General features: G+C 47.5%; 1 protein-coding gene across 3 annotated transcripts in view; it reads right to left on the bottom strand.

Annotated features, from left to right (window-relative positions):
• Positions 1-16,761, bottom strand: part of CMTM3 (CKLF like MARVEL transmembrane domain containing 3) — a 113,826-nt gene that overhangs the window by 44,411 nt on the left and 52,654 nt on the right. The window contains exon 5 of one of the 3 annotated variants that reach the window (XM_029608192.1): positions 3,628-3,861. The exons of 1 other annotated variant lie outside the window; for it this stretch is intronic. In XM_029608192.1, the coding sequence (XP_029464052.1) occupies positions 3,830-3,861 (32 nt within the window). In that variant the 3' untranslated portion in view covers positions 3,628-3,829. Of the gene's footprint in view, positions 1-3,627; positions 3,862-9,281; positions 9,455-16,761 lie in introns of those variants that run through there. One more of the 3 variants, XM_029608193.1, reaches the window with a different exon arrangement.

Genomic DNA, 16,761 nt, shown 5'->3' with positions numbered 1-16,761 from the left:
GGTCTGTCAAGAATGCAGTACAGCCAAGGGAGTTTCTCACATCCTTAGATCTGTCGGAAGCCTACTTGCATATCCCAATCCATCGGGATCACCAGCGCTATTTACGCTTCAAAGTCCTGAATCAACACTTCCAGTTCCGAGCTTTACCCTTCGGGTTAGCCACCGCACCACGGACCTTTACCAAGGTCATAGTAGTAGTGGCGGCGTCACTCAGGAAGGAAGGAATTCTCGCCCATCCCTACCTGGACGATTGGCTGATCAGGGCAAAGTCACCGGAGGAGAGCCACCAGGCAACCAACAGAGTTATAGCTCTTCTGGAAAGCCTAGGATGGGTAGTAAACTTGAACAAGAGTTCCCTACAGCCTTCTCAGTCGCTGGAATACCTAGGGGTCCGATTCGACACCCAGGAAGACAAGGTCAGACTGACCTCCAGGAGGAGATCAAAGCTCCGGAATCGTCTGCTGGCCCTGCTGAGCGCCACCCGGCCCACAGCTCGGGATTACCTACAGGTCCTCGGCCTTATGGCGTCCACTCTGGAGGTGATCCCATGGGCGCGGGCTCATATGAGACCATTACAACGCGCCCTCCTATCTCGGTGGAGCCCACGATCACAGAACTACACCGTACACCTGCCTCTACCAGCCAGAGTGCGGAATCAGATACGGTGGTGGTTACAGCCCGGCCACATGAGCCGGGGGTCACGAATGTCCTCCCCATCCTGGACCCTGCTCACTACAGATGCCAGCCTGAACGGATGGGGAGCACACTGCGAAGAACTCACCGCCCAAGGGCGGTGGAACAGAGAAGAGTCGGGGTGGAACATCAACCGACTAAAGGTACGGGTAGTCAGGCTAGCATGCCTGCGATTTGCCCAAAGACTTCGAAACAGAGCAGTCAGAGTGATGTCGGACAACGCCACCACAGTGGCATACATCAACCGACAAGGCGGAACCAGAAGCAGACAGGTATCCCTAGAAATAGCCCCCCTGATGACTTGGGCGGAAGCAAATCTCCAGGACATCTCCGCCGTCGACATCGCCGGGAAGGACAACACCACGGCAGACTTCCTCAGCAGAGAAAGCCTAAACCCGGGGGAATGGCAGCTGTTGCCCACAGCCTTCCAGATAATTGTGGATCAGTGGGGGATGCCGGGCATGGACCTACTAGCGGACAGGTCCAACGCTCAAGTACCCAGATATTTCAGCCGCAGGCGGGATCCACTATCATAGGGGATTGATGCCCTGGTACAGCCATGGCCTCAGGGGATCCTGCTATATGCCTTTCCTCCATGGCCCCTGCTGGGCCCATTATACACAAGATTCAGCGGCACAGAGGCCTAGTTCTTCTAGTGGCCCCGGACTGGCCAAGAAGACCCTGGTACGCAGACATGAGAAGACTACTGGCAGGGAATCCATTACCCCTGCCTCCACACAGGGACCTGCTGCGGCAAGGTCCCATCCTCCACGAGGATCCAGCTCAATTCTCTCTTACGGTCTGGCCATTGAGAGGGCTAGACTGAAGAAAAGGGGATACTCGGGGCCGGTGATAGATACACTCCTCCGAGCACGCAAGTTCTCCACATCACTAACATATATAAGGATCTGGAGAGTATTTGAAGCCTGGTGCGACACTCACAGCACCAATCCACATGCTGCTAAAATCCCTATCGTTTTGGATTTCCTGCAAGATGGACTTCAGAAGGGTCTGTCCCTTAATTCCATCAAGGTTCAGGTGGCAGCGCTATCCTGCTACGGTCCCCGGAGTGACGGCAACAGCATTTCCACACACCCAGACGTTTCACGTTTCCTGAAAGGAGTCAAACACATTCGCCCGCCACTGAAGTGGCCAGTGCCCCTGTGGAACCTCAACCTAGTTTTGGAATTTCTAGCGAGACCCGCCTTCAGACCCCTTCGAGGCCTGTCCCTCCATTTGTTAACCTTGAAGATGGTGTTCCTGCTGGCCGTATGCTCAGCATGCCGCATCTCAGAGCTACAAGCGCTGTCCTGCCGTGACCCGTTTCTCAGAATCACTCCAGAGGCTATCCATCTTCGCACGGGTCCTTCCTTCTTACCCAAAGTAGTCTCACACTTCCACCTCAACCAAACCATATCCTTGCCTACCACGGAAGGTTTGAAGAAGTCGGAAGAAGGTCGAATACTATGCCATCTCGACATCGGCAGGCTGCTGTCCAGATACCTGGAAATGTCAGAAGCAGTACGAAAGACGGACCACCTGTTCGTCCTTCACCACGGCAAGAAGCAAGGGGAAGCGGCCTCACGGGCAACCATCGCCCGCTGGATCAAAGAAGTTATCAAGGCAGCCTACGTAGAGGCAGGAAAACCACCACCTCTACGGGTCAAGGCTCACTCTACCAGAGCGCAAGCGGCCTCCTGGGCAGAAACTAGGATGCTGTCGCCTGCAGAGATATGTAAAGCAGCGACGTGGTCCTCCCTCCATACCTTCTCCAGATTCTACCGTCTGGATGTCCAGGCCAGGGAGGACACAGTGTTTGTGAGGGCAATCCTAAACGGACCTCGGGCAGCCTCCAACCCAGTCCGGAAGTAGCTTTTGTACATCCCACTTGTTTTGAGTCCATCTGCTACACGCTAGGAAATGTAGAGATTACTTACCTTATAATCTCGTTTTCCTTTGTGTATGCAGATGGACTCAGCATCCCGCCCGGCTGCCGGTATACATGGGGATTCACCGACTCACGGTAAGCCATGTTTCCTTATATAGGGCTTCCACCCTGCCGGGTGTCGACGCCTTCCGGTTGAGAACACTGGCGGTCTCCAGCTACTATCAATCGGTCAGGTTAATCCTGTTCATTTAATCGATCGGTCAGTTACACATATATCCATAAAGCTTTTGCAAGGAAGATTACTGAATTGCTGCACTTCCTGCAGGGGTATATCTACCCTTGCTGACATCAGATCAGTCTCCAACTGCTAGCACGAGCACAGAATACCCACTTGTTTTGAGTCCATCTGCATACACTAAGGAAAACGAGATTATCAGGTAAGTAATCTCTACATTCTCTAGCATGAACACTTATTTTCACTGCTTTTGTAAGTTTCCTTTTTAATTTTTTTGTAATAGGCAACTGTCCATTTACTATTTCTTGCCTTATAGCATCAGCTACTGCTTTTAAGTTCTTAGTGTGTCAAAATGACTCGGAACAAGATAGGGCTCATTAACATATGTCATCATTTTCCCAAAAAACAAGTTCTAATACAAACTTTGGCTACAGAGCCAAGGAAAAAAATCATCCAGAGCATATTTAGGTCTGACTCCTTTCATCTTAGCGCCCCTTTAAGGTTCCGGTGCAGTTTTATAACGTATTATATGTGCAAACTATGTGAGTCTGGGTCCCGATTTGCAGCAGTCCCAGTACCTTTTTCCCCATCATCAATGGCGCAACACTCATCACAAATGGCATATCCCCCTTATTGGAGGAGCAATATTGAAACCCTCCCCTCAAAAGCAATGTGCTTTCAAGTATGAAATTTCTATGCTACACATGGTCTGCTCTATTGCTAATTGGCACAATAGAAATGATCTGATAAGTCAGTAATATTAATTTTTAAAAAATGAAGATGTCCAATGTACACAAGATTGAAACATTAATCCAGCTGGAGCCTTGAACTGAGGGAATGCCAAGGGCTCACAGTATACTTTGGCTTTAATCGTCTCTTTGAAGTAAATCACAAATGAGAGAATAGGTGATAATGTAGGTACCCTGGGGACTGATCAAAAAAGTTTGCATAGGCAGCGCCTAGAGAAAGTGAGAACCCCATTTCAGACTGCAGTCCATCACCAGTATTTGGTCTCAGTCGGAATCAAAATCTGAATCGTTCTCCCCTGAAAAAAAAAAAAAAAGGTAAATTGTGAGAAGGTATCTTTCTTGCCGCTGATCAGGGATTTTAGAAGAAATATGGAGCTCCCTTGTGTCCTGGAATCAGTAAAACTACTGTTCATAAAGTCAGTGTAAATAAATTCATATCCCTAATAACCCAGGGTTCCTTCAGTCCCGTACTGTTACATGCTTTGCACATTATAAAGGGTGTTTCCCCACTGTGTTTGTAGAAGACCAGTTTGCAGGTTGCGCTGATAAATAATTTGTAACAGAAAACAGTTCTCCAGTGAAAGCACTGGATCCCACTTTGGGCTCCTCAAGCAGCCAGGTAGATACTGGGGAGGATGCAGCCCCTCTGCATACTTCTCCCAGCTTCTTCGGTGATAGACTCCCCAAGTCACCACTGGCCTGAGCAGCATGCACTCCTCAAGCAGCCGGCCAGGTACTGGGGAGCTTGCAGCCCATCTATATACTTCTCCCAACTGTCTCAGTACACTCCAGTCCTCTTGGGTTTCCACCAGATGGACAGGAGGTGCATGCCATAGCAATAGATTTTTGCCATGGCTCTACATCTACTCTGCCTAATGCTAATCTCCCCCCATCCCCAAACTTTATTACCTGTTGCAAACACTGTCCACTGTCCCTGTTTTCTGCATTCTTAACTCACCTGCCATTCTGTCTTCTGCCCTGTCCACTGGTCCTGAGCTTCAACATTTTCTTCTCCTCATCCAGCCATCTCCACTCCCCCTGACTGCATCTCATCCTTGTCACTGTCATCATACCCTTACCTCTCTTCTCCATATTATCCTGCTCCTCCTCCTCCTCTCAGCTGGGGATATCAATTCCAATCCTGGCCCTCCAAGGCAACTTTCACCCCATCAAACAGTTGCCGATGGAGCCCGGCACGGAAAACTTTTGTCAAAGTTTCTAGAAGCTTTGACCAGCACATTGAGTATGCCCAGCATGCCACTATCCGCGCGTCCATGCAAGGTCCCTCTTCAGTCTCTTTCTTTTTCCATGATGCAGTTGCCTCGCAGTTCATGGAGCTCTGCTCTTGTTTTCTAGCAAGAAAAATTCCTTTCCCGTTTTTCCAACGTCTGATCCTCCTTCGCACGGTAGGTTGATACTTGTGATTTTTTCCTGCTTCTTGCAGTCGATTCCCGGCTACTCGCCTCCCAGTGACCGCCGGTCATCGATTGCGCGTTGAGTATTTTTCCATGGCATTTTCTGGCTTTCATTGATGCCTCCAGTGCCCGCAGTCCAGGTCCATATCAGATCCATATAAGGTTTGCATCCTCTGCCTGGGGGTTTTGAATGGACCCCCAAGGGTAGTCATGCATGCCTTGATAAAATGGAGAAGCTTTTCAGTTCTAAAAATTCCCCTCCATCCACACCTACTTCAGAGCCATCCAGGGCATTGGGATACTCCGCCTCCTTGGCACCGGGGAAAGACCAGGCCGAGCACCATGGGAGGTCCCGCAAGCATTGACACCAGTCACCATCAGCACACGCCTCTGGTTCCGGCACAGTACTGGGGGCCACTGTGCCGCCACCGAAGAGACCCCATTCTTTGGAGGCCCCATCCTCCAACATTCCCCGGAGACCCAGGCATTCCCCACCAGTATCGGTGGTGGGCACCGTGCCGCCTCAAAGAAGCAGGACGAGCTGGTGATGCTTTGTGCCCCTCTCTCAGTCCTAGCCACACCAGACTTTCAGAAGGAGTTGGACTGCAGGGTGCAGACCGCAGTGCTCAGAGCTGTTCAGAGTGTTGAGCCACCCATGCCACTGGGCCCCCGCGCCGGATCCTCCGCAGTCTATTTTGGTACTTCTGCTTGAGCATTTGGATGTCTTGTTAGGCACCTTGCCAACACAACCGGTGCCCAAGGGACTTTTGGTTCCCCAGCAGCCATTGATACACCCTCGGCAGCGATCCCTATCATCAGATCCTCCGAGGAGGAAGATGTGGCCAGTGCTGCTTTCCCAAGGCCTCGATTCCCCAAGCCATGGCCCGGGCCCTCCAGCCTCCTGCGGCCAGGGAAACTATAAATTCCCGTGGTGCCCTCGATGCATCCAAAGCTATCGGAGCCCGGGGCTGGGATCCCTCACAGGCCACATCCGCGCTGTGGTGGCCTTAGTGAGGAGGAAGGCCCTTAAGACCCTTGGGAGGATGATTCCTCGGAATCTTCGTCAAAATATTTGGATGACCCCCTCTCCGAGCCTTCCCCACCAGAGGAAGAGTGTCTGTCTCCCCCCGAGGACTTTTCCTTCGCAGGGTTTGTCAGGGCCATAGCCGAGCCTATTCCTTTCCAGAGGAGGATGCGCGACATAAAATGCTGGAAGTGCTTCAGTTTGTTAATGCTCCTAAGGAAATCGTGGTGGTTCCCATCCATGACATCTTTAAGGATCTTCTCCTCCGGATGTGGGAACACCTGATCTCCATATCCTCCGCTAACAGGAAAGTGGATGCTACCTATTTGGTGCAGCACACCATGGGGTTTGAGAAGCAGCACCTCCCCAACCAGTCGGTGGTTATGGAATCAGCCCTGAAGAAAGCTAGGTACTCCCGTACCCATGCTTCCATTCCCACCCCCCCCCCCCCCCCCCATGTGGGGTTCTTGTCCCGTACCCCACATGGGTACGGGGCAAGAACACGGGGAGCTTGATGCCTTAGGCAGGAAGGTCTTCCAGGGCACTATGCTGGTCACTCGTATTACCGTACATGACCCAGTACCACCGGAACCTTTGGAAGCGAGTCCAGGACCTTGCAGAGGGTCTGCCTCAGCAGCAACAGGAGGCGCTCTTGGCTATCATCCTGCTGGGTTTAGAGGCTGGCACGCATGAGGTGTGATCCACATACAAAGTCTTTGAAACGGCGGCTCGCAGCATCCATAGGATGGCCTGGCTCAGAGCTCCAGACCTCTGCCCAGAGGTACAGGAGAAAGCTAGCTAACCTCCCCTGCACAGGTGACAACCTCTTCAGGCATAAGGTTCGCAATGTGGTAGCGCAATTGAAGGACCATAATGACACCCTTCAGCAGCTTTCTGCTAGTGTTTCCGACACCCCTTCCTCGGCCAGGAAATCTTCCAGACCAGGATCCTGGAAGCCCTTCTATAGGCAGAGGAAGTATTATCCTCTGGCCTCTCGAGCTCGCATGCCACACACTAGCTCCAGGGGCCACGAGAGCCCAGGCCCTAGTCAGCGCCCCAGCAAGCCCTGGCTATGAGCTTTTGACTAGCAGTGAGGGAGCATCGGTCAGTCGAGCACACCCCTGACACTAGATCCCCCAGTGGGAGGCAAGTTCATTGGCTTCGCCCATCGCTGGGAGGATGTCACTTCGGACGGATGGGTCCTTACCATAAGCCATCAGGGGTACTATCTCAACTTTAGACAGCTCCCAGAGAACCTCTCCCCCATGTCCATCGTGGGGTTTGTCCACCCAGCAGGTCATACTTCAACTGGAACTCTCCGTCCTTCTCACAGCAGGCGCGGTAGAGCTGGTCCCTCGCCCCCAGTAGGGCTAAGGGTTCTATTCAAGGTATTTCCTAATTCCAAAAAGAAACGGCAGCTTACACCCCATCCTCAACCTCAGGGCGTTGAAAAGTTTCTCTCGAGAAAAGTTCAAGATAGTCTCTCTGGACATGCTGATTCCCCTCCTCAAAAGCAGAGTCTGGCTCTGCTCCCTCGATCTCCAGGAGGCTTATGCTCACACAGCCATTTGCCCCGGCCACAGAAAGTACCTCCACTTCATGGTGGGGAAGACTCGCTATCAGTACAAGGTGCTGCCTTTCTGGTTGGCCTCAGCCCCCTCTCGTATTCACCAAATGCCTGGCAGTGGTGGCTGCGTATCCAGGTGTCGTGCAGTGCATGTCTTCCCGTACCTAGATGACTTGTTAGTCAAGAGCGATTCCCGTGCTGGGTGCTTTAGCCCTGACAGTGTGGGCTCTATAAGCTTTGGGGTTCGGAATCAACTACCCAAAGTCTCAACTCTGCCCATCTCCTCAGCTGGACTTTATAGGTGCCAGACTAGAAACAATGCCGGTAAAAGTGGTTTTGCCCTACGATCGGGCTCTTGCCCTCACCTCGCTGGTGGCCTTCATCCGCAGCAGCCAGCATGTGACTGCCCACCTTCTGCTCCGTCTGTTGGGCCATATGGTGGCTTCCATCCATGTTACCCCTCTCGCCCATTTGTGCATGCGGAGGGCTCAATGGACCTTGTGGTCACAGTGGTGACAGGCTTCTCAGGACCTCGAGACTTGTGATGCAGTCACAGAACCTCTGTGGGCATCTTTGTCCTGGTGGGAGAACCTTTCCAGGTTGGAGCAGGGGATTCCCTTCCAAATTGCTCTGCCTCAAGTGATTCTCACTACCAACGCCTCTCCTCAGGGCTGGGGAGACCATGTGAATGGCATTCACACACAGAGTTTCTGGACTGTTCACGAAGCCCATTGTCAAACTTTATGGAGCTTCAGGCAATCCATTATGCCCTATGGGCGTTCAGAGACTGGTGGTCGCACAAAGAAGTCCTGATTTGAATGGACAACCAGGTAGCAATGTAGTATATCAACAAACAGGGAGGCATGGGCTCATTCCTCTGTCACAAGGTGGTGCAGGTGTGGACCTGGGCCCTGTCGCAGGGGCTGTCGTTGCATGCGATATACCTGCCTGGGCCTCTGAACGGGCTGAATCGCTCCTTCCAGCCACACGAATGGTCCCGCAATCCAGACATAAGAACATAAGAAATGCCATAGTGAGTCAGACCAAGGGTCCAACAAGCCCAGTATGCTGTTTCCAACAGTTGCCAATCCAAGTCACAAGTACCTGGCAAGTACCCAAATGTTAAGCTACTATTGCTTATTAATTACTGTACTAGTTTATGGATTTAACCTCTAGGAACTTATCCAAACCTTTTTTAAACCTAGTAACACTAACTGCTGAAACCACATCCTCTGGCAATGAATTCCAGAGTTTAAGTATGCGCTGAGTGAAAAAGAGTTTTTGATTTGTTTTAAATGAGCTACTTGCTAACTTCATGGCATGCACCCTGGTCCTTCTATTATCTGAGAGAGTAAATAATCGATGTACATTAACTTGTTCAAATCCTTATATGATTTTGTAGCAACCAAACTGTTTCATTGGTGGGCTACTCCAGATGTGGACCTCTTCGCCTCCCCGCTCAGTCACAAGGTGAACAGGTTCTGTTCCCTGTCGGGGAGGGGGGGGGGGGGGCATCTGGCCTGAGATGCTTTCTCCCTCCACTGAGGGAGAAGTCTGCTATATACATACCCTCCTCTCCTGCTCAAGCTTCAACAGGACAGAGGGACCATGATCCTCATGGTGCCTTTTTGTCCCTAAACATCAAAAGGAGCGAATGCTGCTCTCCACAATCAATGTTAGTCACCACGGAGATGCAGGAAAATTAAGTCAGTCCCAGAAATTCCAATTTTTAAATGTGCAAATATTTTTATTCATCAAATCGGCAACTCCATTGCTCAAAAATTACAAAGTTTGTTTTAACACCGGGTCCCCCAACACGGACCCGTGTTTCGCCAAACGCGGCTGCGTCGGGGGGGAACAGTAAATTCTTTGTGGCATTCAAACTAAAATTAAAAAGAAAAATAATAAATTAATACTTATAAGGGGCTGATTACAAAAGTAGATCCTATATTATCAAAACAATAAGTATAATGTACCATGTAGGTATGGCGTTTTTTATATTTCTAAACCACAGAGAGAAACAGTGCTTATGAAAAACGTCAAACAGAAACAAAAAATTAGAACAAAAATCGGAACGGAATTCACCAAGTTATCAAGCACCAATTGGACACTTAAGAAATTTTTAGACATCAATATTATAAACTCCTAACCTAAAAATAACGACAAAAATTGAAGCATATAACAAATTAAATCATAAATATATAGTAGGTTGTGCGGAGCGCAAGAGGTCTTCCCTCAATCAATTAAATCAACATAGATCAACTTTCAGTATAAACCTTATAACATCTCTAAAATTTAAATACTTATCGATAATTCTAATCGTATATCGAAATAAATTGAAAGCTGGGTACCTTTAAATTTCAGCGTCTTTGGCGGCAGTTCTGGCAAGGAGAGCCAAGAACGCCGGCATTACCCAATATTTAAAGTGTCAAAATTGGCGCCAAAATTGACCAATCCGAAAAGGTTACCATGGTAACTTACAGCCAATCAAAATCAAGCAAGCTCGGGGGAACATAGAAAGTTCGGCAATGATCTCTTAAAGAAAATATTGCCACTCGATTTCATTATTGAGTCCCTCAGGCGTGAGACTATGTAATTTAAAAATCCATTTTTGTTCCCTACGTGCCAGTATATCAGAAAAACAACCTCCCCATGATAGTGGCATGACTACATCAATAACATAGAATTTTATATCGAATTCAGTGTGTCCCATAGAGGTCCAATGGGTAACTAGGGGAGCTGTTTCCCTGCTATTTTTAATATTCGAACGGTGTTCAATGGTACGAGTGCGAATTGGGCGAGACGTCTTGCCCACATATAATTTTGCACACGGACATATGATTGTATAGATCACACCTTTGGTTTGACATGTTGAGGTAAAGTTCAATTTGTATTGAACATGTGACCTGGGGTGTTCAAAAGTAGTTACATTGGACGTCAAGGGGCATTCTGAGCAGTGTCCTCATGGACCGTGACCTAAAACTTGTATTGTTTCAGATGTGGTAGAGTCTATAAATTGTGAGTGTACTAAAACATCTTTGAGATTGCGACCTCGGCGAAATGAGAAACGAATTGGGACATCGAAAATCTTGTGTATTGACAACATTGGCCAGTACTGTTTAATAATAGTAGTGACACGATATATAGGAGTAGAAAAAGGAAGAATACAATTAAAGCAATCATCAGATGATCGAGTTTGAGGTAAAAATAAATATTCACGATCGTTTAAAGGCTCTATGCAAAATTCGACGAGGGTACCCACACTCCTGAAACCTCGCAATCATCTGCTTAGCTTCAATGATGAACTCATCACGGGTAGAGCAGATCCGTCTTAACCTAAATAACTGGCCTGTTGGAATATTTGATCTTAAAGAGTGGGATGATGGCTATCGACTCTTAACAATGTATTCCTATCTGTAATTTTTCGAAAAATAGATGTCTTAAAGCTTCCATTATCCACTGAGATAGTGACATCTAGAAAAGCAATAGACCTGGGATCAATCATAAAATTAAACTGCAAATGTTTGTTACATGAGTTAAGCCAATCATAAAACATATAAAATTGAATGTCAGAACCCGTCCATACTAAAAAGACATCATCGATGTACCTTAACCATGTAGATATGAAGGGTGCCCACGAAGATGTATAAATGAAATCATCCTCAAACCTACTAACGTAGAGGCAAGCCAAACTGGGAGCCATAGTGGCTCCCATTGCTGTCCCCTTGATTTGTTGATACATAGTGGTTTGAAATTGAAAATAATTTCTAGTTAGGGCCAGATGTGTGAGTGTAAGAAGAAAAGATGTAGAAATGCGTATTGGATCAGGGCGCTGATTCAAAATCTCCTCAATCAAATTCAAAGCCTCTTGTTGGGGAATATTTGAGTATAATGAGATAATATCTAGGGAAACCAGAAAACAACCCGAGTCCAAGGGAACTCTCAAATTTTCCAAAATCTGAATAAAATGGTTAGTATCTCTAACAAATGAACGTGCCTTACAAACCAGTGGTTTAAGAAAAATATCAATAAACTGTGATAAAGGTTCCAAAACACAACCTATACCCGAAACAATCGGGCGGCCTGGTGGATTATGTAATGACTTATGAATTTTAGGTAACACATAAAATGTGGGAATAATGGGAAATTCTGTCTGTAAAAATGAAGCTTCACGTTGTGTAATTTGATGAGAAAGGAAGGCTTCCTCTACTACATTCTTGATGGTCTCTTGTAATTCTACAGTAGGGTCGCTCGTGAGTGGTAAATAAAACTCTGTGTCAGATAATTGGCGTTTAACCTCCTCAATATACATATCACAATCTAGAACCACAATGCCACCCCCCTTATCTAGGCTTTATAATAATAGACGGATCATTAACTAAGGAGGTAATCGCCTGCCTTTCTGCTCTTGAAATGTTAAAATGTTTTACTGGGGGTTTTGAGGATAAACCTTGTACTGCAGTTTGAATCAATTTTTCAAAAGCTAATAGTACAGAATCTATTGGTCCAGGGGGGGGACCATTTTGATTTCTTCTTAACTAGTGACATGTCAGTAGTGTCTGGGGAATCGGCAAAAAAATGTTTAATGCGAAGAGAACGAAAAAATCTGTAAAGGTAAATTTGAACATCAAATGCATCGTATAGGATAGTGGGAACAAATGATAGTCCTTTCTCCAACACCGACACTTCTGATCTAGAGAGATTATGTGCAGATAAGTTAAACACCAGTCCTGAGGAGGCAGGTACTACTGCCAAGGGTTGTAAGGTTGGTGTTGTTGTTGTTGTTGTTGTTGATATTGTTGCTGTTGTTGTCGGGTGTTGCGGGTAACTCGTGAAGTTGGTAAAGTCCGTGCTCGGCCCCAGAAACGCGTATTCCGATTGATTGGACCAGTTTGAACTTGATTTGATGGAGGTTGTTCTAAAAAAGTTTGTGGTTGTGGTAACGCAGCTGCTGAAGGCTGAAAAAATAAAGATGATAAAGATGATTCTGGCACATGAGCGGTTGATGGTTGATTCTGGATATTGACAGAAGTTGTTTCGTCTCCGGAGGAGTCCTCGGAGGATGTGTTTGCAAAAGTGACCTTGCGGCCAGGGAGGCGATTTGAAGCCATCCATGGGTACACGAATCCCTGTGAATAGTCTCCCTCGTCACGAATGAATTTCTTATATTTCGTGGCTTTTAGGTCACTTCGGAATTTATTTAAATTCAGGTTAAAGTCAGTCAATTGTTGTTCAAAATTTTCTACTGTAGATTGATTCTTATTGCTTTCAATCTGAGCTGATAATTCTTCTTTTAAAGAAACTAAAAGTGGTTTAGTAGTTTCAATGATTAAAAGCATCAGATTGAAAGAACATTTATTAAGAATCAAGTTCCACCGATTTAAGAAATCTTTGTTATCTGTATGTAAGTGGGGTTCTTTAAAGACCCATAGACCATGCGGAATTCTTTTAACTCGACAATATTCAATGAGAGTACACATATGCAGTTCTGCTCGAGTGAAGCGTTTCTGTATGTTAATTATGTCAATCCAAGATATACTGGGAGGTGTTACGGATGATTCTGAAAAGAATGGCTGGTCCGTAAGCACTGCTTGAAAGGCCTCTTCAGGGTAGCTAAAAGTTATATCTTCAAAAGCAGGATCCATTGATAAGCTCCAGAAACACCGGAGAAGTCCATAAACATCAAAAGGAGCGAATGCTGCTCTCCACAATCAATGTTAAAGTCACCACGGAGATGCAGGAAAATTAAGTCAGTCCCAGAAATTCCAATTTTTAAATGTGCAAATATTTTTATTCATCAAATCGGCAACTCCATTGCTCAAAAATTACAAAGTTTGTTTAAGACCGGGTCCCCCGACACGGACCCGTGTTTCGCCAAACGCGGCTGTGTCGGGGGGGAACAGTAAATTCTTTGTAGCATTCAAACTAAAATTAAAAAGAAAAATAATAAATTAATACTTATAAGGGGCTGATTACAAAAGTAGATCCTATATTATCAAAACAATAAGTACAATGTACCATGTAGGTATGGCGTTTTTTATATTTCTAAACCACAGAGAGAAACAGTGCTTATGAAAAATGTCAAACAGAAACAAAAAATTAGAACAAAAATCGGAACGGAATTCACCAAGTTACCATGGCTGTAAGTTACCATGGTAACCTTTTCGGATTGGTCAATTTTGGCGCCAATTTTGACACTTTAAATATTGGGTAATGCCGGCGTTCTTGGCTCTCCTTGCCAGAACTGCCGCCAAAGATGCTGAAATTTAAAGGTACCCGGCTTTCAATTTATTTCGATATACGATTAGAATTATCGATAAGTATTTAAATTTTAGAGATGTTATAAGGTTTATACTGAAAGTTGATCTATGTTGATTTAATTGATTGAGGGAAGACCTCTTGCGCTCCGCACAACCTACTATATATTTATGATTTAATTTGTTATATGCTTCAATTTTTGTCGTTATTTTTATGTTAGGAGTTTATAATATTGATGTCTAAAAATTTCTTAAGTGTCCAATTGGTGCTTGATAACTTGGTGAATTCCGTTCCGATTTTTGTTCTAATTTTTTGTTTCTGTTTGACGTTTTTCATAAGCACTGTTTCTCTCTGTGGTTTAGAAATATAAAAAACGCCATACCTACATGGTACATTATACTTATTGTTTTGATAATATAGGATCTACTTTTGTAATCAGCCCCTTATTATAAGTATTAATTTATTATTTTTCTTTTTAATTTTAGTTTGAATGCCACAAAGAATTTACTGTTCCCCCCCCGACGCAGTCGTGTTTGGCGAAACACGGGTCCGTGTCGGGCGACCCGGTCTTAAACAAACTTTGTAATTTTTGAGCAATGGAGTTGCCGATTTGATGAATAAAAATATTTGCACATTTAAAAATTGGAATTTCTGGGACTGACTTAATTTTCCTGCATCTCCGTGGTGACTTTAGCCTTTTTGTCCCTGACAGGCCTTGTTCCCTCTCCTGTGGGACTTGTTAATCAGGCCCCCCCGTCCGGCTGGGGACCGCACCCGATCTGATCACACAGAACCCCAGGGCACCCTGCGCCATCCAAACTTCTGGGCATTGGCCCTAATGGCTTGGATGTTGAGCACCTAGTCCTTCAGCCCATGGCCCTCTTGGACAGTGTCTTCCAGGTGCTGATGGCTTCTCTAGGAAACCTTCCACCAGGAAGTCCTGCAGCTTGAAGTGGAGAAGAATCTCTGTCTGGTGTGCGGGGCATGGCATGGATCCATTCACATGACCCCTTCCCCAGCTGCTGGACTACTTTGGGACATTTCTGAGTCTGGGTTCCAAACCAGCTCAGTCAGGGGTAGATTTTATAAATTTGCGCGCACGCGTACTTTTGTTTGCTCACCAGGCATGAACAAGAGTGCGCGGGATTTCAATAGATACGCACGTAGCCACACGTATCCCTTAAAATCCGGGGTTGGCGCGCGCAAGGCTGCCCAAAATCGGCAGCCTGCGCGCGCCGAGCCGCGCAGCCTGCCTCCGTTCCCTCTGAGGCCGCTCCGAAATCGGAGCGGCCTCGGAGGGAACTTTCTTTCGGCCTCCCCCCACCTCCCCCTACATAACCCCCCCCCCCCCCGGCCCTATCTACACCCCCCCTACCTTTGTTGAACAAGTTCCGCCTGCTCGAGGCAGGCGTAACTTTGCACGCGCCGGGCCGGCTGCCACGCGCCATGTTCCGGTCCGGGGGCTGGTCTGGAGGCCGTGGCCACGCCCTCGGATGACGTGCCGGCTGCGTCACGACACGCCCCTGACGACACGCCGGTCGCGACACGCCCCCCCCTCCCCCAGGAAAGCCCCAGGACTTACACGTGTCCCGGGGCTTTGCGCGTGCCGGAAGCCTATGCAAGATAGGCTCGGCGCGCGCAACCCTCTGAAAATCTACCCCTCAGGTTCTATCTTAGTGCTGTGAGTATGTAGCATCGAGGTGTCGCTGGTACACCCATATCTGTGCAGCCTTTGGTAGGTTGTTTTGAGGGGCCTGCTCCAGCTGAAGCCCCCTCTTTGGCCTCCTGCTGCATCCTGGGCCCTCAACGTTGTCCTGGCGCGGCTCATGCGTCCTCCCTTTGAGCTGCTGTGTTCCTGCGATACGAAGTTTCTCACCGGGAAAGTTATATTCCTGGTGGCCTTGGTTATGAACCCACCATACACGAGGTTTTTTCACAGTCGTGTGATCTTGCGTATACACCCTAAGTTTCTGCCTAAGGTTGTGACTGATTTCCACCTCAATCAGTCCATTGCTTTACCCACCTTCTTTCCTAGGCCTCATTCCCACCCAGGGGAACGGGCTTTTCATACTCTGGACTGCAAGAGGGCCTTGGCTTTCTATTTAGATCGTACAGCCAGTCACCTTGTAGTCCAGTCAGCTCTTTGTGTCCTTCAATGCAAACAGGCTGGGCGTGGCGGTGGGTAAAAAGACTTTATCCAACTGGCTGGCCAATTGCATCGCCTTCTGCTATGCGCATGCAGGCCTTCCACTGGCCGGCTGAGTTAAAGCTCACTCTGTGCAGGCCATGGCAACGTCGGTGGCTCATCTGCGAGCAGTTCCCATCGTCGAAATTTTCCGAGTCACAACATGGAATTCTCTTCACATGTTTGCAGCCCACTACTGCCTGGACAAGGATGGGCATCAGGACAGTGCCTTTGGTCAATCCATCCTGCATAATCTGTTCCAGACCTGAATGCAACTCTTCCTGCCCTGCCTAGTACACCTGGTGGCCAGGTGGTCCTCTACCGACCAATAGCACTGCAGTTGTCGTCATGCCCATTGGTACTTTGTTCATTAACTGTTGGTCTCACCTGTTAATGGGGACAGCCTGGAGCATGGTATTCACCCACATCTGAGGACTACCATCCTGCTTATCCTAGGAGAAAGTGCAGTTGCTTACCTGTAACAGGTGTTCTCCTAGGACAGCAGGATGTTAGTCCTCAGGAATCCCACCTGCCTCCCCACGAAGTTTGGTTCTCCTTCCAGTTTGTTGTTTTATTTTTTCACTTGTATTTTTCTATGTTACAAGACTGAAGGGGGACCACACGTGGATAGCGACATGCTGGGCACATTCAGTGTGCTGGTCAAAACTTCTAGAAACTTTGACAAAAGTTTTCTCTGCCGGGCTCCATCGGATAATGCCACCCACACGTGAGGACTAACATCCTGCT

Source organism: Rhinatrema bivittatum, chromosome 7, assembly GCF_901001135.1.
Source record: "Rhinatrema bivittatum chromosome 7, aRhiBiv1.1, whole genome shotgun sequence".
NCBI classification, from domain to species: domain Eukaryota; kingdom Metazoa; phylum Chordata; class Amphibia; order Gymnophiona; family Rhinatrematidae; genus Rhinatrema; species Rhinatrema bivittatum.
The sequence above is the reverse complement of the archived record's forward strand: the minus strand, read 5'-3'. Positions and strand labels throughout refer to the sequence as shown.